This window comes from Tyto alba, unplaced genomic scaffold (genome assembly GCF_018691265.1).
Source record: "Tyto alba isolate M040663 unplaced genomic scaffold, T.alba_DEE_v4.0 Super-Scaffold_16, whole genome shotgun sequence".
NCBI lineage: Eukaryota > Metazoa > Chordata > Aves > Strigiformes > Tytonidae > Tyto > Tyto alba.
The window spans coordinates 8236919-8262690 of record NW_024881278.1 but is presented as its reverse complement, the minus strand read 5'-3'; the positions used below and the strand labels follow the sequence as shown (position 1 = coordinate 8262690).

Here is a 25772-nt window from a genome sequence, read left to right as displayed (position 1 = left end):
CGTCACCGCCCTGCGCCCCGCCGCCGTCTCCATGGCGACACTGGTGCATCTCAGCTAATGGCGGCGGTGTGTGTGTGGGGGGGGGGGCAGCCTCCCACTCCCACACAGACACCCCCAGCCCAGGGAGGGGGCACCCCCAGGCCCCCCGCAAACAGCCCTGGCCTCGAAGGAGCAGGAGAGAGGCCCAGGGGGGTGCCAGCCGCCAGCCTCCTCCCCCTCTCCCCGCCCCACACAGGTGCTTGCCTTCCACCCTGTCCACCAGACACCGAGCTATGCTAATCAAGGTGTAATTAATCCCCCCCGCCGCCGCGGGTTCCTATCCCTGCCCGGGAGCTGTTTGCATGTGCACAGCCCCGCGGTGGTGTGGGCACCCCCGTGTCCCCCACCAGCTGCCGGGGCGCTAGGGAGGGAGCGGCGCCATTGCCAGGAACAGCCCACCACCCCGGCCTCAGGGCTGCCTGTGCCCGGGGAAAGGAAATACCTGCTCTGCTGTCCCACGGGATCCACGTGGATGTAAGCTCAGGAGTGGGGGACGAGCATTCTGGAGACACATCTGCACCTCGGAACCCAGCAGAGCCGGGGGACGCTTCACGTGCAGGACTGCAGGGCCACACCGGGAAAGCTGGAGGGAAAAGCAGGTTGCTGACCTGGTTGCAGATAAACTAAACCGTGGAGCATTTCCAAGGTGCTTGCGGCATTCAAAACCAGAAGCTGACATCCAAATCCAAGGTCACTGGTAAAACTGGTAAGGGTTACACATTGCAAAGGATCCCAAACAGTCCCAGGTTTTGTTTCCCTTTTCCACGCAGCAGCACACAATGGAGCCTTTTTATCTCTACGACCTCGGGTTCCTAACAGAAAACAAAGCTATTCAAAAAATCCTCTGCCCCATGGCTGTGCAGCTCTGCCATCTGATCCTCGCCTTGGAATGGGAAGATGGGATTTGTCAGACCTTTCCCAATTTAGGGGAGAAGGCAGAAAAATTAGCCAAAGCCACAGAAGGATTCGCTTGGGTTGCAAGACGGTAAGTTTGCTGGGTGTCTCCTGGGCAGACTTGGGGGCTGGGAAGGAGGAGGAAGGGATGGTGAAGAAACTTGACAGGGAGCTGGCCTCTCTGGCTTAGTGGTCCCTGCCTGCACCCTGGTGGAGAAGTGGGAATGGGAAGAAGATGGGATGGGGAATGTGAAGGGGAGGGAATAAGATTAGGAAGGGAAAAGGAGAGATGGGACAAAGCAAGGATATGTGCTTAGAAGGGATGCGGTGAAGTAAGCAAAATGACAACAAGCAACAGTTAAGCTAAACACATCTTAAAGTAACAGTCAAACAACTGACCGAATGCTCCAGTGAATTTACTGAATGCTTCAGTAAAATTGGAGCCCAAATCCACAGATTAGGCGCTGACCACTGGGTTATTTTGCTGTTACAGCTAGGACCTAGTAGACTGTAGACACCCTGTCTTAAAAGTCAATTGCAGCCACTGCAAAAGGTTCTGAAACAGTTTGCAAATACAGCTAAAAACAATTCAAGCCCAGTTAAGGTCTGGCCTGGCTAATTGTTGTGATAAAGCCTGAGACCAGCGCGGCATCCTTGCTGCTACCTGCTGAGGCTGGTGCTTAGGGGATGGCGAAGAGCTGAGCCCAGTGGCTTCTGTTCCAGGCTGGCTGAGGAGTCCAGCGACGAGGTGTTCAAGGAGGAGACGCGTCCTGCGGCCGAGTCCCTCATCCTGGCAGGGAGGTGCGTGCTGCTGGCGGCCCGCGAGCTCCAGGTACAGCCAGAGAGCCCACGCTGCAGGGAAGAGCTGGCTGCGTCGGCAAAGAGGGTCTTAACAGAGACAGTAAAGGTAACAGTGGAGGAGGAGAGTGCCGGAGCGAGCAGGGGGGAGGCAGCGGTGAGGAAGGCTGCAGCTGGAGGAGGGACAAGAGCTGCCCTCCACACAGACAGGGGCTGGGGCTTGGGGGAAGCTCTAGCTGGAGCAATGGTGGTTTCTCCACCACATGCTCACCAGGGCAGGTCTGCTGAGCAAAACGCACCTCCTCCCTGCAAGGACTGTGGTGTCGTCTTGGCTGCACAAGGGATGAAATCGTGAACAGGGATTCTTGAGCCTTAGCCACTCTGACCTTTTTTTCTGCCTTTTTTTCTGGTTAGATCCTTCAGATCGAAGATGCTGCCGGGGCAAGGAGGATCATTCAGGCTGCCAGCTGGCTTCTGGAGTGCCTCAGCGTGCTGCGGGATGCAGGGGACATGCCAGGACTGCTGGCTGCTTTCCGGGCCTTTTCCGAGGCCTTGCTTCTGCTGAGCAATCTGACAGCAAAGCGCCTCGAGGAACTCAGCGATTGTCCTCGACAGAAGAGCTTGGCCCAAACTTTGCAGCTCCTTCAGAAGTGCATTCCTTTGCTCCATGCAGCCAAGCACAGCGATCTTAAACGCTCCTGGGATCAGCAAGTCAACCTCTCCAAAGACCACGCTTTCCAGCTGACAGAGAGGACGATCAAAGAGCTCATTTCCCTGCTCGTTGACAACACAGGCAGCAAGGAGCCACAGGACAGAAATGGGACCTTCTCCCAGCACGTGAGCAAGCTGCTGTCTCTCCTCTCTCGCCCAGACCCAGTGCACCTCTCCAGCAGCGAGTTCAGTGCTCACGTGGAAGCGGTTATTTTCTACTCCATGCTCCTAGCAGACTCGTCCAGGCCAGATCTCAAGCTGGACCTGGTAAAACACTGCTGGGTTTTGCTACGGCTGAGGAAAACCATCTGCAGCCACATAAGCCAGCAGGAGCGACAGCCAGAGCAAAGCTGGGCAGAAAGCAGCCTGGTGGAGGAATGTCACACCATGGGAGAGGAGGTGGAGACTCTCGACCAGGCAGTGCTCACAGCTACTCTGTGCCAAATCCTCGACACCTTCTTGGAGGGTAAGGAGCCCCTGAGGCAGTTAGTTGAAGATGCCCTCAGCCTTGCTGGTACAGGGTGTTTTCCAGCAGGACAAGGAGGATTTTTAAAGCAGCTTCAGCCCCTCACTGCCACCTTCTTCACACACGCCCAGCAGATGCTCAGAGTGGCAGACTTTGTTCTGGCCAGGTGCACCAAACCCCAAACCGCTAGAGAAATCGGAGAGTGGGTAGAGTATTTGAAGAGACTCCTTGCCAGTCTCCCTCCACTGCTTACAGGAATGAGCGGAAATACAGCCCAGATGAGCACTGCTGAGCAACTGCGCTCCTTGTACCACACATGGGCTGGAACCACAGAAAGCCTCTTGCGGTGTTTTGAGGAGACGGTCAGCATGTGTGAATTCCTTAAGCTGTCTGTCCGGGAAATGGCCAAGCACAGGGAATGGTGTGAAAAGGCCCTGGAAAGTCAGGACCCTGGGAGGCTCTCTTGGCATGCAACTCACCTCACCAGCTGGGCCCGGTGGGTGGTTGAAGCTACCACCAGGTTCGTGGACAGAGCCACAGACCCCATTTTCAGGAACGGCTTGCTGGTGTGGGTTGAACAACTGGCCAACTCCATCCTCGAGCTGAAAGCGGTCACAGCTCTTTGCCCAGAGAGACTCTCCTGCCTCCAAACTAGCGATGTCTTTTCAAAGGCAGCGAGCTGCCTGATGGATGCTGCTCACCACGTCCAAGATGGGCTGGATGGGTCCAACCACCCCGATATCCTCAGCCCGCTCCGGGAACAAGTGCGAAGCACTGACCTTGCAAAGGGGCTGGAACTCAGCCCGTCACATGTTGGGCTAAAAACCACTACGGATGAGGCTGCGTCGCAAGAAGGTATGTTACGTCGTCCGTCTTCAGCAGCAGGTAACTTACACCCGGATGTGGTTCCAAGGAAAGGAGACACACACCCTGTCATTACGGCTCTCCTAGCAGCGACGAGAGCTCACGATATGGATGCTGTCAACACTGCTTGCTCCGCCTTGCTTGAACTCTCCAATGGCTGTATCGACGCCGCGAAGGAAGCGCTGCCCATTGCTGAGTCTCCCCAGATGGAGATGCTGGGGCAGTACCAGAACATTGTATTACTGACGCCATATGTCATTAGCCTGGCCAGGGAAACAGCCCCAGCACAGCTTTGTCATCCAAGCAGACTTCTCCAAATGGCATTCACGCTCTCAGAAAGGATCTGTGAGACCAAAGAGTGCCTGGCAGCTGTGGCAGGCTCTTGGTATAGTCTGTCTCAGCAAGTATTCGGCTTTATCTTGTCTGCTGACTTTCTGAGAGGCAAACAGGCTTTGGATGAGACCATGATGGGTTTAGCAGGAGCAGTTCGGCTAGCAGGAGACATTGCAAGCATCGCCTGTAGTGAGGGAAATCCCATTTCCCCCAGTGTCTGGGAGAGCTTTCTACAGGTCCAAGCCAAGTTTTCACGTGCTCAGATGAACACCAAAGTGTTACTCGAGAAAGCAGCATCCTTCGAGGGCTCCTGCAGGGTGGGAAAGGCCAGTCTGGAGCTGCACTGTGTCCAGTGGGCTGTCGGCATGCAGGTCCTGCTGGGTGCTGTGGATCAGTTCATAGGCAGGGATGTCCTCTTCCTGAGGGAGCTGAGGAGCGCTGTGAAGAACAAGCTTTGCTCACGGAGCCTCTTGGCTGCTGTGTCTGAGAACTCCCTGAGGCTGCAGGAGGCTGCCTGGCTCTCTTATTTGTCCTGCCCTGAAGACCATGATCGCAGTGAAATCCTAGCGCTCAGGGAAGAGATAAAGGTGCTAATGGAAGCGCTGCTGGATGCCTCCAATACCCTCTCAGTCTCCCTGCTGTCTACTGCCAGCTTGTACATTCGCTTTGAACTCCTGCAGAGAGACTTGGCCCTCAGGGCCAAGGCATTATTGCTCCGCCTGGAGAAGGTCAATACCAAACACCTGCGGGTCATCCGAGATGTTGTTGGACTAGCCCTGTTCCCCATCCCTCAAGAGGACAGGAAGAGGAGTAAACAGGCCTTTGAAGATAAGGCAAGTCGGCTAATGGCTAACGTCCAGTGGGTCAAAACCATCCTCCAAGATGTTCTGGAGGCCAGCGCTCCACTGCAGTCTCAGGCAAACCTGCTCTCCATCGCAGACCACCTCCTGGTCCTCACGTCTGACGCAGTGGGCAGTGCCAGGCAGCTCTTCCAGAGCCGTCAGGACAAAGGGCTTCTCCGCCTAGACAGTATTGTCTGGTACTGGTCAGCAAAGGCACACTACCTCATCACGCAGCTTCAGGCTGTTCAGGGCATCAGTGGACATGTTCTGCACCTCATCACACAACGTTTGCAGAACGCGGGGGACCCGTGCTCTCCCAGCACAGCCAAGCTCTTCCCAGCCCCAGAGCTTGATGCTCGGAGCCACAGCAAGTCAGCAGAAACTTGCCCGAGCAGGAGCAGACGAGGACGTGGAGCTGCCAGGGAGGCCCATGAAATGGTACAGTAGCTTTTTCCCCCCCCATCAACACTTACGGCAGGGCCATGGTCAGGGCTGTCAGTCCATCCTGGTACTCACACCATGGAGCATTAAGATACATGATGTCGGCAGGGACCTCTGGAGGTCAAGTCCAATCCCCTGGCCACCTTCAAAGTTAGATCAGGTTGCTGGCTGCCCTGTTCAGCTGAGTTCTGGATATCTGAGCTGACAGGCACTCTTGAATAAATAAACCCACCTCCAAAATGCTGTTTCTGAGGAGCAGGAGGCTGTACTCCTCTCCCTGCCCTGCAACACTACCTGTCTCTGCTCAGCTCCTCACATCCCCACAAGCACCCTTGGGGGAGTACCAGCAACTCCACTCCCACAATGACAGCGGTCAGTTGTCAGGAACTGGCAAAGGCTGCAGCAACATGATCCTCATCACTCAGCAGAGTGGTTTAGAGCACTTAACTGTGCTTCTCAACCACGGGCGCTGTCAGCTCACATGACAGCTACCACCCATTTGGAGACAGCGCCAGGGGACGATGGCACGGGCATTTGGATTTGATAGTCCCACTGTGGGTGAAGGCAGGGGAGAGAAGGGCTGGTTGGGAAGGTGAGGTGGCAGGCAGCTCTCCCATCTCCTTTACTCACCAAAAACTGCTTCAGAAACACACGGGCAGAGAATTCTCGGCATCGGTGCATCTGCACGCTCCAGACTTCCAGTCTGTTCGGTTCTTGTCTTGACAGCACCACAATGGTCCTCCCAGCATCTCCCTTGCCAGTGGCCCTGCAAAGCAGGAGAGAGAATACAGTGACACATGGCAGGGTGGCCCCAGAAACCTGTCCCAGGTCACCAAGGACATGGCAACAAGGATGCTTCACATGACTCAGTTCCTAAGGAAGAAGGGCCCCATCATGGTATGAAATATTTCACCCCTTCCACCCGAGCACTTTTTTCCCCCCAAGAGCAAGGTCAAAGCCAGCAACAGGGCTGCCCAGCATCTGCTGAAACCCTGCTATTGCCCCGCTCTTGTAAAAGTGGCACCAGCCAAATTTATGCAAAGCATTAGAAATCAATTCCTCCTGATTAGATGTGAACTTGGCATCCAGGCCTTTCCTTGTTTCAGAATATATCTGAGTTGCCTGAACACTCCCCTGTCTTGCAGTCGAAGGGGTCTTTTTTTCTCTTTCTCTCCCCAAACACATTAATTTCTATTTTGTGTCAGAGCAACGACCAACTTGTCGCCTGTGCAAGGCAAATTGCTTCCGACGGGCAGGTGTTTGTTAAATTCGGCCACATCCTTGCGAAGCACTGCCTCGACAAGAGATGCTCCGCAGAGCTGCTGTGCGCCGCGGAGCAGACCCACACCATCAGCAGCCAGCTCAGCATCGTGGCCAGGTGAGTTGTGGGGGTCAAGGACAATCTCCCCCAAAGCTGGTGGCCCCCCTTCTCAAAGAGATGGGCATGGTGGTCTCCAGAGGTCCTTGCTGGACCTGGGCGTAGCCCTTAAGAGTTCAGTTACAATTCAGGGCCGTCCCTCCCCTCTCCCTGTTGCTGTAATCAGCCCTTTCTTCCCCTGCTTTGCCTACTTCTGTGGAAACCTGCTCTGGGGGCAATCTTAACTGACAGAGCTCTGGCCCCACACGGGAGGTACGCTGTCTGATGCTTTTCCAGTAAAATCCTTTAAAATGTCTTCTAAGGGTAAAAGCGGTCACTGCAGAGAGCAAGTCCTCTTCTGAGCTGCTCGTGAGCAACGCGCAGAACCTCATCCAAGCAGTTTGGCATGTTCTGAAGGCAGCCGAGGCAGCGTGTATCAAAGTAAGTTAATGCTGATGGCATCAAATAGGTTTTTCAAGGTGAGTCCATGCTGCAGGGAGCTCCTACAGCCAAGCCAGGTTATGGGAGGTGGGAGCTGGCTGCTGTGGGGCCTCTGCTGATGCCAGCCGGAGGTAAGCATTCTTACTGTGATGCTTTTATTTTATGCCCTTCTGTCTTGTCTCCAAAGCCCACTACGCATCCTTCCAGGCATTGAATTTGCTCTGTCATGGCTACCAACTCGGATGACATCTTTAGCTGGTCCATTTCCCATTTAATTTTTGGATAGGAGAGCAGTAGCATCTCACTGGAGTATTTATTTGGAAATAGTCCATGTCAGTCTTAGCCTTTCTGTTGTCTCAAGGTGAGCTTTGATCAAAATTCTCAAGAGCTTCCTTTGCAGCTGCCAACAATCACTGACTGATCCAACTGCAAATAGTTTGTGAGAGCAGACTTTATCTGAAAGCACCCTGAAACAAGTGCAAATACAACCAGACTCTCCACTGATGCAGTTTTTCATCATGTGCCCTAGTCTCCTATATAATCCTACAACTTTTGCTGAGCTTCAGCACGTCTTTTTGAAAGAGAGAACAGTTTTTATTAGAATCCTATTTGATGAACAATCAGCCACAAGGGTGAAAAAGTTCCTCCTGTGGTTAATTGCCCCTACTGTTAAAAACATATTTCTTATATATATACATATATATAATTTTTTTACTTTGCTGATGTCAGCCTGAAGTAACTAGCCATTCTTTTACCTTGCCCATCTAGACTACAAAGCCCTTTATGACCTGGCTTTTTCCCTTTGGAACTTTCCCTGCTTATCAATAAACTAACTATACTGCTTTGCTGTTATCTCTCTGCAAGCAGATTTTTAAGCATTTTAAGTGTTTTTTAAGCATTAACAGTAGAGATGCCACACTGGTCACACACAAATCTATGCATTCAGACTTGCATATCATTTAAGATATTTTAAACAAGTTTATGTACAGCAAGATATTAAAGCATGTAAATATTTTCTCTAATAGGGTTTGCAACAGCCCCCGCCTGACACAGAAGAAGGAGAAATAGCTGCTTTCTGCATGCAGTGGAGGAAAAACCTGTTGTGGCATAGAGCCAAGGAGTCTTTAAACTCGGACAGGGATGAATTAGGGCTCCGCAAGACTCAGGCAAGGGCTGAACCCACCCTGACAGCTATGGTGCAAGAACAATCACCTCCAACCAAGAATACCCCCCAGGCATCCAAAACCTACTAAAGGACATACAATTATGGACAGCCACCTGTGAAAACAAGGAGGGACTTCTGCTGGAGAGGAACCGCATCTCTAACTGGCCTCAGCACAAAGAACTCAGCCCATGCTGCACTCCTCCCAGCTCGCATCCCTCTGCCAGAGCTGCTCTTGCAGGACGACTGAGAGTGCAAGGCCTGAAAAGGCTTTTGTGTGCTGGCCGCTCCTCCTGGGGCAAATTCCACCCTGCAGAGACACTGCTCCCCGTTGGTGACTGAAAAAGACATGAAGAAAATGATGTCACACTACTGCACTTCCTAAAAGGCCTCTCCTCCAGCCGGCATCTGAAGTCAAGTACTAAGGTGCAGTACCAAGCCACAGAGGACACAGGAGGTGGGGAAGAGCCTTAAGATCCCATTAAAGGGAAAACAGAGGGTGCCCTGTTCAGGAGAGTATCATTCGCTGATTTGTGTTACCTGGCACTGGAGTCACTCTGAAGCCCTTGCTCTTCAATCAGTGGCCACCAAGTAGGGCTACAATTCTTTATATTCACGTGCTGCATTCCCTTGTCTAGCTGTGAGCCAGCTCTGGCTCTTACAGCGTCAGTCAGCTCACCTCCTGCACAAGAAAGCCTCAGAGCTGGGAGGTCCTTCTCAGGCCCCGATCTTTGGCACACTATCAAACTCTTTAGTGACCATCACCTTTTTAGCAACTGTCACCTTTCCTTCTAGAGGCACCAATCCTAAATACTGCACAGGAAGGGCAGCCAGAGATATATAATCCTGCAGAAGAGCCAGTGCAGAGGGTGGAGCTCATATGCAAAGTATGAGCTCAGAGGATAACATCAAAAAGGCACTACAAAAGCTGGAGAAAAGAACTGAAGGAGAAGGAAGACTAAGGAACAGGATAACTGACTTTTGAAAAGCAAAACAGGAGGGTAATTAAGTATTCTCTGCTTTACAGGAATACACTTAGTTTGCAATATGAAGGATTCATATTAGATATTTTTCATCAGAGTGGAAAAATATTAAAACAGGCTACCCAGGGAGGCTGGAAATCTCCCTATTTTTATCACGGGGCAGCAAGCACCAGGTGGTGGTCTTGCAATGCTCAGTCTTTCTGAAGCACAGAGAACAGACAAGATCAGAGAAAAACATTTCACTCTTGCACATCTCCAGGGCTAGCAGGAGTGGGAAGCATTTTGTCTCACCTGCTGCTCCCGACTCAGCAGATCCTGCAGAGAAATGAGACTTTCCTCCCCAAATCCCTCTCAGCCCCAGGACTCTCTTTTACCCAGGGTAAAACATTCAATGCTGATGATCACCCACCTCATAGCTACAGGCTTCCAGAGTATCCAGGACCATCGCTACCGACGGCTCCTGTTACTGCTCTCCACATCCATCCTTCACAGCCTCAGGGGTGTGAGCTGCAAGTGTCCAAGGGAAACGCTGCTCCATGCCACCACACTGCACTTGTGGAAGAGACGGGAGCGAGCCTCCCCTGAGAAAGACACAATCAATCCACGTAGCAGATCAGGCTTAAGTTGCTTGGTGGCTGCAGCCCATTCCAGCCCACCTGTGAGGCAGGACTGTCCCCACCCACCCCCTCTGACACCCCCAGCACCTTCCCTGTATCAGGTAGTTTAGTACTTGCACTGTAGCAATTAATCTCCTCCAGGTTTCAAGAGCAAGTGGTAGCGGTGGGCACACCAGAGACTCCACAAAGAAATCTGCAACAAATAAAGCAGCGAGGGCGGGTGGGTGGAGGAGCCAAGCAGCAGCCCCCAGACCCTTGCCCCCTGGCCGGGGCAGCCCACAGGGACCTGCCGGCTGGATCTGGGAGAAAGGAGGGAAGGAAAGAGACAGTTACACGTGAAGACAACAGGCTGCAACGACTAGCTGGCCCCTTTCAGACTGCATTTCCTCCTTACTTTGTACACGTTCTTTTCCAAAATCAAGACCTGTATTGTATTAAAGATACTGACATGGCAGTGGATCTCCAAGGCTAGAAGCCAGCACTCTGCATCCCTCTACCAAAACACACCCTGCAAACCACTTGAGATCCTTTGCTTATCTCAATTGTAACACACATCATTTTGCTCTTGGTATCAAAGCTTTTCCTTCGACTCTTTAGTTTTCCAGTACTTTCAAAAAAACACAGAGAATCCAAAGAAGCAATGATATCATCACCACCCTACGAGTTGTAACTCCGGGTTAGAGCTGCGCATCCTCCACATCTAAATGTGAAACCACGCATTTGGCTTCAATACTGTCACTTTTTCTCTTTGTTCCGCTATCAATCCGTGGGCTATTTCCAAACTACTTCTACTTTCCCTGCTGTCCAATTCTGCTGGCTCATTTTTTAAATGAAATTCCTGAACAGCCAAACTTGTCACAATATAATAAGAAGGAATCAGGTAGGACTAACAGATTGCTCTAAAATAACAACTAAGTTTAATGTCTGTTACCTAGTTTTCAATTATTTTGAGCGAGCACTATTCAAAATATAAAATTAATACAATTTACACTCTGGGAAATTAGAAAGGCAAACTGAAACCATTATTGCCTTCCACGATGTCTCCTCTGCCATGTTTTGCACACGTAGAAATCAGCAGCTTCCCTCTGTTCATCCAAGCTCTGCTCCTCAATGCAAGACACTTGTATTCTTGCCTGTTCGTCTCACGAGCACAAGAAACCAAAACCTCAGAAGTTGTGACAAACACTATTCTGTTCCATTCGCAAGCACTGCTTGGGCCAACAAACAGAAACAAAGAGGAAAAGATCCACCAAGGAAGAGACTTAATGCAAAGAAACATTCCAAGTGGGCGGGAACCACATGGCAATTGAGCAGACGGCAAATTTTTATTGTAAATGCAGCTAGCTAGGTATGACTACATTTCCTCTATATAAAAAGCAACCTAAAAGGCAAAACAAGAGAGGCTTTGAGGACAGTTGTGCTTTCGGCATGCAACATCTTCAGAAATTAAAGAACATGCGTGACATTTCTCATAGCGATGCTGATCATCGTAGTCAGAGAACAACGGTGACTTTCTCCAAATCAGCAGTCTGACCTCGGAACCACGCAGCCAGCCAACTCCACCTGCATTCGGCACCAGGTCAGTTTAAAAACCCACTACCATCTGACTGTAAAGCAGTGTAGCGACTGCATGAAAACCAGTTTTAGTCACCTTCATCCTTCAGACACCCCCACTGCTCTTTCCCCAGCGCTAAACTAGCTGCCAACATGTCAACATCACAGTCATTAACAGACTTTAACTGTACCCTTTTTAATTTTTTTGTTAAAAATGTCATAAAGACACCATGAATACAAGTACTGCAGTTACATCGATACAAAAAAAGCAATACAAATTAAGCAGCTGAATACAAAAATACATTGAAATACATGAACACCACAATGTAACTTATAGCACTAATCAGAATTGTGTATGCGTGAAAAAATTAAATAAAAACCTTTTTTGTATTGGACAACTTAGGTATTCTCCACTTTTAACAGTAACTTTCTTCTAGTTATGTACTTCACAATTTCTTCTATATACAGCATAGAATAAAATACTTTTAAAAGATATGACATTTTTAATCCTCAATATGCGATATAGGTCTCTTTTACACTAAGAATATTGACTGCATGAATAAAAACTGTCAATGTCTTACAACAACTGATCTGAAAAGGAGGATCAACATTTTCCTTTTAAATCATTTACGTAGGTTTTAAATCAGTTAGTAGGTTTGGCTTGATGCGTCAGACAATCCTTGTCAAACAGTGTCTCTCACAGTAATGTACATAATATTGCTTGTATCTATACAATCATACAAATGTGGCAATCATATCTAAATGTTTTTTATGAAAGAGACAGCTCACACATATACAGGTCTTCGGACTTTCTTAATGACTTATTTACAATGAAAGTGCTTTTATCAGCTCTAACACAATACATGGGGGGTTTTCTACATGTCAATTATTAGTCTCCCTGAAGTTGGAAAAGTATTATATAGAAAATACCACAGCTTTGCAAACACTATAGCATACTGTATAACTGCATGTGGTTCTGAGATTAGCAGCTGAAAAGTGTTGATAATTATAATTTAAAAATAAATAAAGCAAAGAGGTAAACCAGTTACAAAACAGCAGAAAACTGCAATATTCACAACAGTAAAAAGACTTAAAATCAATTGCTAACAAAACGGTGAAGCAGTTGGATCGAAAGTCTTGAAAACATCTTTTAACGACTTATCATCCGATTCCCCATTCGGATCAGTATCCTGTGTCTGAGTTACCTGTCCAGGCTGTCTAACCTGCCTTGGGTCGCTGTACTGCGGTCTGATTAATCCCGACAAAGCTTGGATAGGGAGATTATGCACCGCAGGTGCAGCGCTGGAGTGTTTAGCCTGAGATTTACTGGTGCTATTTGCTTTATCCGAAGTGGCTTCTGCTGATCCTTCCGTATTTTTTTCCACGTTCGAGGCAGCCTTCTGCAGCGATGTATCTTCTGAGAGACTGGGCTCATTTTTACCAGAATTTTTCAAAATACTTTTTTTCTGGTTCTCTCCGTTCTCTCCTGAACTAGCTGGAGCTGTGTCCAATGATGAGCTGTGATCTCTCGGATCGTACAAACTAATACCGCTCAGTATCGAGCCCGGGGTTCCCAGCCTGACACCGCTCGATGACAATTTGGGTGCGTACGGAGGCAGGGCATCCGGGTCGGGTTTAGCAGTCGCAGCGTCCGAGGGCTGCGAGGAGCCAGCCACAGATCTGGCGAGGCGGGGGTCAAACTTCGACGGGTGTGAATCCTTCGCCACTCCGTGATGCGTATCTGCACTTGACAGTCTGTGGAGTCTGGGATCGACGTTTTTTTGTAAGCGAGGATCTCCTAATTTGCTTGAGCTACTGGCATGCGAATCTGCAGACGGATCCAAGTAGCCACTCCTGGCCGTTAAGTTGTTTTTTGCCTTGGCAGCTAGTCGTGGGTCAGCGGGCATTGCATTTGGATGGGGATCGTTTTTCAAATTCCGCAGTTTATTAAGTCTCTGGTCAGCAATGAGTGGAGGAAGAGGTAAGTTGATTGAAGAGACGGGGTCAGGCTTAGGCAAAGGTATCGGGAGCAAGTCTTCGGGTGCCCATACAATATGCTTAGCAAAGTTTGGTTTCATCAGGGTAACATCCATTTTGATGTGGCTGAACTGCCTAAGCTGAGATCGGGGATCCCTTAACGTTACACCAGGCAAAGGTTCCAACGGTATCAGAAAAGCTCGTTCTCTCAGTTCTCTTTCCGAGTCCTCTTCATCATCATCCAGCCCTTTTTGCTTGACTTTAACCCCAGTGTGCCCGTGGTGTAAATCTAGCTTGGCTCCCCCGAGGGACGAGCTGGCGTGGCCACCCTCACTGACCTTGTGCATCCGGGGATCTCGGACGAGCCGTGGGTCCAAGGACGCAGATTCCGAAGGCTTTCTGGGGTTAGACCTCGGAGAGGCCCGCAGTCTTGGGTCAGCAGCCTGAGGCCCTGCACCTTTTTCTTTTGCCAGCCTCGGATCAGTAGGAATACCAAGCATGTGCTGCTCAGTGGAATGTTGTTGCCGATTCCTAAAATTTTCGCTTTGTTTCTTTAAGGTTTTTAGTATTGATTTAACACTGCTCCCCTCTTCCTCTTCACTACTGGAATACCAGTTTACATTGTCATCTAAAAAAAAAAAAATCAAAGCAAAAAAATATTATTCAAGCAAACAATCACCAGGGAATACAACACATTGACTCATATAAAGGGTAACTTCTCAGTAAAATCAAACTGAAAAGACCTGATATTAAATCATCACTGCCTGTATTATAACAACCATAATCCAAAATGACAAAAATAAATTTCAGTGAAGAACCGACGTAACAAAAAAGCTGTAGCTAGTTGAGACATTCCCAAGCTCTGCTGAACTCTCTCTACATAATTCTCTGTCAATATTACTCTGAGAAAATAGCCTGCTTTCAAACAACTGCTTCTACCAGTACTAGTTAAAAAAACCCAAAACATTGTACTACCTTATTACAATCCAAATCACAAGGTTCTGGGGAAAGGTCAAGATTCAGGAAGGGAAGAAATATTTAATATTAAAGGATAAATTCTCAACTATTATATGCAATTTACTGGAAAGCCTTATTGACACAGCTCTGTGCTCAGGTCCACATCCTAAACTTGCCTACCTACTGAAGGAGACTAGCTGTCTACTCTAGCTCAGGAAAACAAGAAATTAAGACCAAACCTACCACCATCCCCACTAATGCACAACAACACGTTTCCTCAGTGCTATCTGTACCACCCAAATACTCAAAAACAGGGAGTGACATGTTGTTACAGGCAGCTAGTAGGAGCATTTTCCATTATACGATGTTCTGAAAGCCCTCTGGGTGGGAGGACTGGTCACTCTAAAGCACTGGTGAGAACTCTTCAGTCCAATGTAGACGATGTAGATGACTCTAGGTCACTCTAGTTCTGTAAGTAGCCTAAAGGGCTGCATCTCCAAATCTCTCTCATCATTTGACCAGAATTATAATGGCAAGATCCTTAAAATCGTTTGATACAGCAACTGCCTTTTCGTCAGACAGAAGACACATTTCTGGTTCCATAACCTAGCAGCCTCAGAAGAGGTAGCAGCAGGGAGCAGGCCAAGGGACAAACATGCTCTGTGTGTCTCAGTCTGATCAGCAGGCTTACTGCTCTCCATTGTCCAGGTTACAGAATACAGACTCAGATTAAACACTGCAAATTTCAGATATCAGAGGCAAAAATACTCCTCTAGAGAAACAGAATATGCAGAAGAAATCAAGAGGCACAACCGAATAAACAGAGTTTAAGATGCACTTGCAGTACTGGCAGTTAGAAATAATGACCTTTCCGTTTCAATCAGGGATTTTAAGTAATTGAGTTATCAACAACAGAACCTTTTAAGAGTGCAAACCATATCCAAAAATTATCCACAGATCTCTCTACCTGGAACTGGAATGCAGCGACTAAGGGTATACTAAAACCCTGGAACAAGCTGGGAAGGAAAGCAAGTATATTCAGCTGAAAATATTATTTGAGTTGGTACTTGCACAATCACAATAGCTGTGAGCAGTAACAGGATGAAAATACAAGTCAACAGATTTGTTCCAGGCTAATACATGGTCATTAAGTATGTTCAGAACTCTAACAAAATCATCTTTACCTTCGTCTTTGCTCATTGCCCTCTGACCCTGGCTGCTGACAGAGTCTCCATCCCTTTGATGCTTTTGACTAAGTCTTACATAAAGGGCTTTCTGCATTGCCGGAAGAAAATCCGGCACATTAATGCCTGATTTATGGCCCATATGGCTACCCATGCAGTCTGACTCGCTTCCACCTTGATGTGGCTCTTGAGCCATGAGGTGAGCCTGGTGATCCGTAAATTCTCCGTGCCATGTTCCATCTGCAGCACAAAAAAAAACCCAACAGTTAGCACCCACCCTTTACAAGCTTTTACAGCAGAGGAGATAAAACATAAAATACAATCAAGCAAAACTAATGTAACTTATATTACACAACTAGAAAGCATCAGATGAAAAAGTCTACACACTGAAGATATTCCAGGAGGTCTGGCTTTCTATTCCAAATTCTTTCAGCTTCTCAGCTTTGAAGCCACGATGTTTTAATACCACACAACTGCAAAGCACCCTATGAAGGAACAACAATCTTTAAATGTCCTTACCACCAGAGTTATTCGCTGGCTGGAAGTTATGTACGGCTTGATGAGAATAGTAATTGTCATAGAAATCAGCTGGGTTCTGAATAGGCTCATAATTCATATTGGGCTGCCGTTCACCGGGAATCTGCTGGTACTGTGGCCCCGGAGGACAATGATTCTCTCTTGGCATATTCACCATATGTCCTTGAACTCCTGGGGCATTGTAAGATCCACCGAGACCCGGTGGTGTGAGAGGTGGACCACCTTGCTGCCCTTGCATAGGCATACCAGTCTGGTTCTGTGGTCCGAGGAAGCCTGGTGGAACACCCTGCATAGGAGGACTCTGCGGCATTCCTGGGCCTTGAGGCCCCGCGCATGGATGATGCCCAGGAGAGCCTGGGTGCATTGGTGGCCCGTTATGTCCTTGTGACATGCCGGGTCCCGGCCCTGGACTTGAACCTGGATTATACATATGCTGAGAATGAGGGTCATTTCCCTGAAATGGTGGTCTTGGTGGTGATGCACTGTTATAGAAGGTTGGTGGCCTGTAGGCAAAAGAAAATTAGTGAATCAAACTTTGCACCTACAAAGATCAACAGCCTACTAGCTATCTTCTCCCCCTCCTCACTCTTACAGATGTCTGTTCTTAAACTAGATAAAAATCTGAAAGAAGCGAAATAATTTTCAAGGAGAGTAACGATATGCATTCATGACATGTGACAGAGCTTGTCTGAAAGGAGAACATTTTTCCAATATCAGCACATGAAGAACTGGACATTTGCTGCAACTTCAGAGTTTTAAACATCCCTAGGCCAACAGCCTTCACCAGGAGAGTCCATTGGCTTCGGTCAAGAAAAAGCTAACTATAAAAAGACTCTAGAAGAGAACAAACTTTGCTCAAACTGCAAACAGAGATAGGCAAGGCAAGCACAGAGCCCAAACAAGAGCCAACAGAGTGACTTTCTGGAAGGTCAAGGCTCAGTAAGTTGTCTTCTGTGGAAAGCATTACGTAAGTAAATAATAGCCAGTATCTGACAGATCATTAACTTAGCAATACACTCAGAAGAGTAAATACTTCTAACAGAAACAAAAAGAACTCTTTGAATATTTATGCAGCCATGTTTTAAGGAGAGTTCTACACAAAATTCTGAAACGTACTTTTTTCCAATTTTGTGTGCTAAATCCACAGTAGGCTTCACAACTATTTCAAAAAGAGAAGGAATTTTCTTATATTCTCCTGAAGGATCTTGATAATTTTCTATGTCAGACTCAGAAAACGGATATTGCTCTGGCGGGGTTGGCAGAAGTCCAACACCTGGGGGTGGCTTAGGGAGAGGAACTATGCCACGCTTTCTGAGCTCCTCCAGTTCTTTCTCATCTTCATTTTGTGGTTCCTCCTCAGTATTCAAAACCTAGAACAAAACAACGCAGCAAACACTCCATAAATTTTGCAGTATATGCAATTCAATTTAGTCTTGCACCTTCCATTTAAATATAATTACCTGCTACAACACTACTATATATTGACATCAAACTCAGACAAATTACAAATCTATTACTACTTGTTTTGCAGGACACCGATTCACTGCCAAGAAGAAAACTCGTCCTGTAGTCAGGAAGGGACAATTTCACACAAGTCCATTTCCTTCAAACAGTAATTTTAAGTGACAGAAGCTGAAGGACTTAACTGAAGATTCATGATGTTGCTAGCGTTAAATTCACATCATTTTTCTGCTAAGGCCTGTCATATAGTAACTGGAGAGAGACACACGAATATCCTACTTAAAACAAACGTCAGGATTTCATGAATCATTCAGAGGAGGCACCTCATTCCTCTCTCCACCCTGAGTGCAGAAGTCAGATGATACCTAACTTCTACACAGCTAAAGGTAGACGACCTAAAAGGCACACTTCTTGTAATAGAGTACATGCAGATTTCCACAGAAAGGGTCACAAATAAAAGTTAATGGGCAGAAACATGTGTTGTGAAAACAAATGAGTCTGATATGGCAAAAAATAACCTGCATAACTGAAGGCAAGGGGAATTCCTGTTATTAACCTTCGTCACAGACTTACCATGCTGAAGAGCAACAGGGAAGTTTAACACTGTTCGTGTTTACCAACACACTCCCCAAGAATCTCTCAGAAATTTCCAGCAAACCCACCCCCCCCATTCATTTTAGCAACAAACTTTACGTTTACAGACTACAAATTGCTCACCTTATCCAACAGCTCTTTTGTTTCTGCAGTCAGGGGAGCATGAGAAAATTTGCACTTATCTCCTTGATAGCATTTTGCTCCTGTATGGTAGAACTTGCAAGGGAATTCATGTAAGCAATGTATTAAGGATTCCTAACAAAGGCTGATTTCTAGTTTGCACTGTTTGGCAAGTTGATGTAATTCAGCTGTCAACTATCTTTCAGTTCTTCACCAGTACTTCATCTTTCCAAAGCAATATCTTAAGAATTTTTAAAGCTAATGACCAACTTACCTCCTACATTAGTAGAATGCTTCATTTAACATTCTACTAATAATTACATTACGTTGGCCTTAATGTTATTTTTTACTTGATTCTAAAATTGCTATTAAAAAGATGAAGGTCTCAATTCCAGAATAAAACACAAGTCCTTTATAACAAATCAAAACAGATCAGGGTTTTTGAAGTATGTGGAAAAATCCATCTAACTTCAAGGGGTTTTATCTTTTAAAACATTAAAAAGCCTTAAAACCAACTACCTGAGCAGAAACATACTCTTCTTGTAGTAACTCTACACAGTCTTTGGTATCGTCTCTTAAGAAAAGAAATAGCTACACTTAAAAACCACATCAATTAAGAGTAAATGTAAACTTTTGTTTTAATTCAAATGTTTTTTGTTTTAAAAGGATATTGTGCAAATAAATGCAGTTCTCTCCTTTGGTACAGTAACCCTGTATGTAAAACTTGCAAATTTCCTTCTTCTTTTCAATCTCTGCATCATGATCAAATTTACACTGCTCTCCCTATAAATAAGAAAACGAGAAAAAATATTACCAGTCTGAAATGCTGAGTAATTCCATTTCACATTTAAAGAAAAACATCCTCCTTAGCTGAATATGAACTTTTATCTTTACTAACACATAACTGTGTTATAAACATGTCCCTCAAAAATTGTGTATAGGGTGGCCTGGGCACAGAGAATTCCTGAATCGACATACAAAGAATATATGCAGTGGTCACAGAAAACAAGCTGGTCTTATCTTACAGTACCAGTTCTCTTCTCTGTCTCCACCTAGCAACTAGCATTTTAAAAGGCATTTAAACAATTTACTGAAATTATTTTCCATATAAACAATTATGCATTTGATCGGAAAATCCAATTCTGTTTTAAGGATGTGTGGGAGAACTTAAAGTCCAACAAGCAAGGTATTAAGACTCTCCCATGTTGGAAAAATAGAGTCCAAATAATACCAAGTTTAGATCAACCGTATCATGTTATACATTAGGATTACTTTGTTAGAGAGGGATTTTTTTCATATTTTTGTATTTATTTTCATGAAAAATACACTAAGTTGTTTTAAAACTGAAGGTGGCAGTAAATACTTATTTTACTGAACACAGCATAATAAAATATATCAAGGCAGCAACAAATGCATTGATTTCAATCCCCCTCCCAGTTTGGAAAAAAGCATACTAATTTTCACCTTTAACTATTTGAAAAAGAAGTAGAAAATGTTTTATCTCTAAATACACAGAGGAACTAAATATAAATGACACACTCACTTATTCGAGAAGCATGCAGCTTTTCTTAAGTGTTTTATAACTGACTGAACTAGTCTGACATCAGAGGATTCAACTCCACAGCAGCATAAGCTTCAAAATTAAGCAATAGAAATTTTTTTTTAAATAATAAGGGACTGTCTTGCTAGGGCTTTTGCTTGAAAGCTGACTGCTCTGAATAGCATTCTCTTCTTTCTGCTGCCTTCCACTTGCTGGCTGAAGGAAGATGATTCTTTGGTAGGGCGACTATTACTACAACCCCACTTTTTACTTTAGAGAGAGAAATAATTTAGCATAATTAAGCAATTCCTTCAATGTTTCAAAATTAGCAACAGCACATAAAAGATAAATAATCTAATATATTCAGAAATCATTGCCTATTTACAGATTCCATACTTGTAAAATTTGATGTATATTTACATATGATACATAGTGTAAGTTTATGATACTATCACAGATGTTTTTACTGTATATACTAATAAGCAAACACAATCATTTTTAAAAGCATTTGTTACAAATCAAAATGTGTAACAGAAGGGGATATTTTTCCACAAGTACTTCTGTTGGCATTTATCTATAAACACTCAAAACATTAGTAATCAAAACACCGCGTTTCAACATACAAGTTCTCTTTGCATCTGCTGAAGTAAGTAAGAACAGAGCATCTTCCCCCCTTCCTCACACCAAAAACAGACTGACAGATACAGTGCATAATTACCTTAATACACCTCCCTTCAAGGAAGTATTTACAAATTTGTTTGCCTTTGTGTTCCACTGTATGCTGATTTATGAACTCCTGACTCATATTAACCCATTTCTTCACTGGTTTTCCGTCCTGTAAGAAAAATTAACATCCTGCTGATGCTTACTTATTAAGCACAGGTGCAAAAATATTAAAGCATACTTGGTGCACTAGTTACCCCTAAATGTGATTAACTACACCATAATTTAAGTTCTTATTATACCCCCAGCTCAAAGTAAAGTTAAATACAAATTATTTTTCTTAGCTGTTTTAATACAGAGTCTTTTCTATAAATGCAACCAAACCAGAAATTTCTTACAATACAACAGACACAAATAACTTCACTGAATGGCCAAAGTATCTCACACTTCATTTGACAATGCTGGAAAGCCAGGCTGACTCCTGGGCACCCATCAAGTCAGTGCCAGCCACCCTGATTAAGGGCATCTCTGCAGACAGCCAGGAGTCGAGTCATCAGCCAAGCTTCCAGACCACCACCTTAGCCACAAGGCTATACTTTGCCAATCCTTCCTCCCCACGTGCTTCTCACGTGATTGCTATCTCCACATTACCTACCTTCTTTTTTCTCCCTTTTAATAACCTGTTTGCTTATAGCATGAGGCAAAGCAGAGAGGAAGCACAATTCACTCATGACCTAACATGTAAGATTATGTACCCAGTGAGGCAAATAATCGTTCCCTCTTAGGATTTGACTGCCATGTGGCACCTGCACTTGAGATAAACTAAAGAAATCACGCTGAACTCCTCCAACTAGAGTGTCTAGGACGTGTGCTGAGGGGCCCGGCAGAGCTAACGATGTCATGGAAGTCGATGGCCTTTAAGAAACTGCTGTGTGTGACACTGCAACAGAGGATAGCAGAAAATGTCCTCTTTGCAGTGCTTGGTGGTTGCTTACTGAGCTGATGACAGAGGGAAACAGGCTTTTCCCATTTTCAAAAAAATATGAGCAGGGATCTGACTGCTGAGTAGGAACTTCTGAAACGGAATGGATGTGGTTCTCCAGAGTTCTCACACTGCATTGTAAGCGCACATGAGCACTAGCACACCAAGCATCTGGTCTCATTTTGCTCAGCAGATTAAGCAACGTCACAAAACATTAACACTAAGAACAATTTGCGGATTTTGTTGACATTGAGAAGCAGAAATCTTCGAGCTAGAAACATCACCCCTGGCTCAGTCAAGACCCATTTTCTACATTAAATCTAAACACAGAGAAGTCTAAGCAGCTTCAGACAAAGCATCTTTGAATCTAATAACTGATCCTCTTCATGGTTAATGCAAATATCACATAGACGCGATGCTCCAAGTCTCTCTGGGAGCACTGCAAATCAGTGACCATCCCACACCTCAAAGCACTGGAAACAATGGTCCAAGGAAGGCTGAAACTCTCCCACCGTGTCCCCAAGAATCCCAGGGACGTCACCATGCGGCTCAGGACTCTCGGCAATTACCCCTCCACACCACACAGCTCAGCACCCATAGCACAGAATTCGTTATTCTGCTGCAGCCAGGAGCCCAGCTTTTTGGTTTTGGCCTGCTGGGACCTGCCTGCAGCTGCCTCCTCCCTTCCCCACAGCTTGGAAGACAGGGCTGGGGACAAGGCACTTTCTACAGTGGCAGGAAGGAGGAGTCCTATAAAGAAGGCATGGTCCTAACAGATCAAACAGCTGCCCTTTTCGCTCCCACACACAGGGCAGGGAAAGGAAAATCTGATCGGGACCACCCAGGAGTCCCAGAGAGTTAGGGCAGCTGGAGGACATGGGGAAAAATTAACGTGGCTGAATCACACATCATCACACCAGCCAGAAGCCAGCCGTGTGCAGGAGGGAGGAGAACCACAGACATTTCAGTTGCAGTATATAGACTTAAATATGATTTGGCTTAAATTATGTTTTTCAGCCGTGGATGGATTTGATCCATTAATCATCAATTTTGTGTTGCTTTTCATTTAAATGAAGATTGGAGTGAGAAATTTACAAATACTGCAGCAATACTGAACACTGTGTTTTCTCAAATTCTTGTGCAAAGAAGTACTACATGAAAGCCAAGGTCACGTGTATTGCCATTTCCACAGTCACAGCTATGGAAAGAGGAGAATTCTTCACAGTTCAGATGGAAACTGGAAAAAGATGTGCATTTGCTTTACCAAAAAAACGTGAGGTGAACTGGTAGTAGCAAAACATCTTACTTCAGATATAGTTAACATTGAAGTTCATGCACTATTCAAAACCAAAGATCATAAACCACTTTCTGCTAGTTTTTAGTATTTCCAAGAAAACCAAGAAAACTGTGCCTTAGCTTAAGTTATCAACTAAAATTTGTACATCAAGTGTCGGAAAACTCTAGTAATTTTCTACATAAAAGAAAAAAGTTCAAAGATACATATTTTTGAATACTCTTCTGTTAAAACAAAGCATCCAGTTTGAAACAATTACATTAGGAATTCAACTTTAATTCCATGTACCTCATGAAAGCCATCAGATCCTTTATTGCCCCCTCTTCCTCTTCCACGATCTTTACGCTTCAATTTCTTTTGCATTCCACGCCCTCGACCAACATTGTAATTATTACCTCTCGGAGAAATACCTGAAAAACAGCAATGATCTCTTTAAATGGCCTCAGAAAGTAAAGAAAAATGGTTATCTAGTGACGTCAAATACAGACAACTCTAACAAATATCTACCTTTTTGCAGTCTGAATTCCAAAATACTATCTTGAATCTCAAGTAAAACCACACCAGCCAATTGTAATTCTGTGCAACTGCCTACTCTTTGAAAAGCTCTTCAAATCAATAGCTGACTGACAAACCAAATATAAAATTAATCTTGTTCAAAGCAGCATCTCGCAATTAGAAGCGCAGACATGTCACTTCTAACCTGCCCAAACACTTAAAATATTTTGTGCTGTTTGGTCACTTTCTGAACACAGGACTAACCAGTACAACAGGCGCCCAGGTGTGTGTGCATTCTTCATTGTCACATGCAGGAAACCTGAGATCATAACCTAAGAAATATGACAGAACAGCTTTGAATCTAAAAACCTTTAACGGTAACTGTTTGGAAGCCTCAATACAGTAATTATCCAGCCAGCAGCATGCCAGAGAAACCATGGTCTCAACTAAAACCAGAGGCAAAATATCTGCTTTCTCATCAATTTAAAACCAAAGAAAACCAGTTAGAAAGTTTTGCAGACATCATACCCGCTTCAGGTGGCAGCTACCCCATGACAGCAAGGCTGATTCCATTGAAAACACCTTGACTTCACCTCACATGACTTGCAGACAGATTTTGAAGCAGTATTGCCAAGCAGCACATGAAAAAGCCATTCTTGTCTCAGCTAAAAAGACTCTGCCAACCTTTTGCCAATTTCTTTTATTGTGAATCAAACCAGAACACAATAAATCCTCACTGTAGTTAATGAAAGACAGCTTACTACCTTTGTGTAACAACGTATTTTCACAAGGACTACTAAGGTATTCATACTGTCATACAAAACGCTGATCAAATTTTGCCTAGGAGACAAACTTTTAGCCATGATTAAAGGGTGAAAATTCTGCAAACTGAATTAACAGCTTCTGAAATGAGAACTCGATCTCATAGAAAAAGGGATGAGAACAAGTTAAGCATTTCTAGATGGTAGATCAGACTATCTCTATCAACAGCACACAGCATCTCCACTGCCTACCCTTCCACACCCCAGGGCAATATGCAGTCATGCAAGATGACCAGAGAGTCAGAAGTCCCTTCATAATACAGAGCTGTAAGCTGGCTCAGTGAATTGCATAACAATGGTAAGTGATCAGACACCAAATGACAGGTGCAAACAAGAATGCTTGCGTAACTTGGCTTATATAAGTAAGGCATGAAATAAGGGCAGCAGGATTCTTTCAGGAATACGTTGCTTAAGAGGAATACTTTTTCACCAGCATCTGTATCGGCCCAACTTTGAATGCAAGAAAAGTTGTGAAAAGAAAAATAGAAGGATACCAGCATACTTGGGGCGTGTACCGATGTAAGTGTTCAGGCATCTATCAAAATTTCTAGGTACTTAATATTTTGGCTTAAATTATGTTTTGGAATTCACATATTTACATTCCGCTCCCCCCTCCAATCAAGTCCCATTTCAGACTTTCATGAACTACACCAGAAAGACACTTTAGAGCCCTATGATTTCTTACTCAAGCGGTTATACAACAAAGATCTAGGCTCCTTAATAGAGTTTTATTCATTTACTACATATATATTACCCAATGCTTGATCTTTTTCTTCAATATATGCATCAGTGCAACCATATGATATTATTCCTTCCCGATGAGCAGTGTTACCACTCACTGATGGGAGACTGCAAGCTCATAGTAAGGCCACCACTGGCAGCTTTCATCATTCAGCTCTCAATACAAACATCCTGAAATGATACATGACACAACTGCTGCCACCATCCAGTACTACAGTTAACAATACAAATTATCTTACCTTTCTGGATCCCTTTCATCCCCTGCTTTTTCACAGGCTCTTTCGGGAATGGAGGTCCTAAATCAGTACTGGAAGTCTCTTTAGCTTGCCTGTATTGTTTAAGCTGATCAGCAAAATCTTCATCCTTTTCTTCCTCATTATAATTACCAAAGTTTTCATCACTGTAGTGACTGTAGTCATCATACTCCTTACTTTTTACATTTTTTTTATGTTGCATTTTCTGTGAACTCATGTAATTTCCTGACACATGTCCATGCTGTATGAAAGGGATTGCATTGTTTAGAAGCAACTCAATATTTCAAAAAACACCCCTCCAAGCTGGTCTACAAAACCAATTGTTTTTACGCTGTTTTATTGCCATGCTGTCTACCAGATCTGCACAAACAAGCATCAATAATATTACTGAAAAACTGATTTTCACTGTGTAATTACTACTTTTGATTCTGAATGCATCAAAATTGGAAAAAAGATAAAAAAGAACAGCATCAGCATCTATACTCCAGAAAACTTTTCAGTGAGGTTGACAAAGCATTTTAACAAATGCAGTTCTAAGTGTTCTAAGTGCTACTTAGATGAACTATGATTAAAATAAATTTTTTCCATTCATGATCTCCACATCCGGACGATCTCAGACACAGATGATTCAACCTGTCCTGTCTCTGTCA

General features: G+C 45.1%; 2 protein-coding genes across 2 annotated transcripts in view; one reads left to right on the top strand and one right to left on the bottom strand.

Annotated features, from left to right (window-relative positions):
• The first annotated feature begins 482 nt into the window (after positions 1-482).
• On the top strand, positions 483-12100 carry LOC122153183. Its single transcript, XM_042789669.1, has 6 exons — positions 483-1024; positions 2146-5385; positions 6115-6285; positions 6594-6766; positions 7069-7186; positions 8212-12100. The coding sequence occupies exons 1-6, from the start codon at positions 929-931 to the stop codon at positions 8437-8439; spliced, it is 4026 nt and encodes a 1341-aa protein (XP_042645603.1). The 5' UTR covers positions 483-928; the 3' UTR covers positions 8440-12100.
• ZC3H6 (zinc finger CCCH-type containing 6) overlaps positions 11255-25772 on the bottom strand; it is a 29326-nt gene continuing 14808 nt past the window's right edge. The window contains exons 4-12 of the mRNA XM_032989267.2: positions 25108-25363; positions 23100-23221; positions 20591-20707; positions 19004-19115; positions 18336-18445; positions 17274-17527; positions 16140-16660; positions 15621-15860; positions 11255-14107 (exon numbers count right to left, since the gene is read on the bottom strand). Of these exons, the coding sequence (XP_032845158.1) occupies positions 12606-14107; positions 15621-15860; positions 16140-16660; positions 17274-17527; positions 18336-18445; positions 19004-19115; positions 20591-20707; positions 23100-23221; positions 25108-25363 (3234 nt within the window). The 3' untranslated portion in view covers positions 11255-12605. The remainder of the gene's footprint in view (positions 14108-15620; positions 15861-16139; positions 16661-17273; positions 17528-18335; positions 18446-19003; positions 19116-20590; positions 20708-23099; positions 23222-25107; positions 25364-25772) is intronic.

Coding starts and splice junctions, on each gene's coding strand:
- LOC122153183 (XM_042789669.1), top strand. CDS start 929: ATGGGAAGATGGGATTTGTCAGACCTTTCCCAATTTAGGGGAGAAGGC. Junction 5,386..6,114: donor CCAGGGAGGCCCATGAAATG/GTACAGTAGCTT, acceptor TTGTCTTGACAG/CACCACAATGGTCCTCCCAG. Junction 6,767..7,068: donor CAGCTCAGCATCGTGGCCAG/GTGAGTTGTGGG, acceptor ATGTCTTCTAAG/GGTAAAAGCGGTCACTGCAG.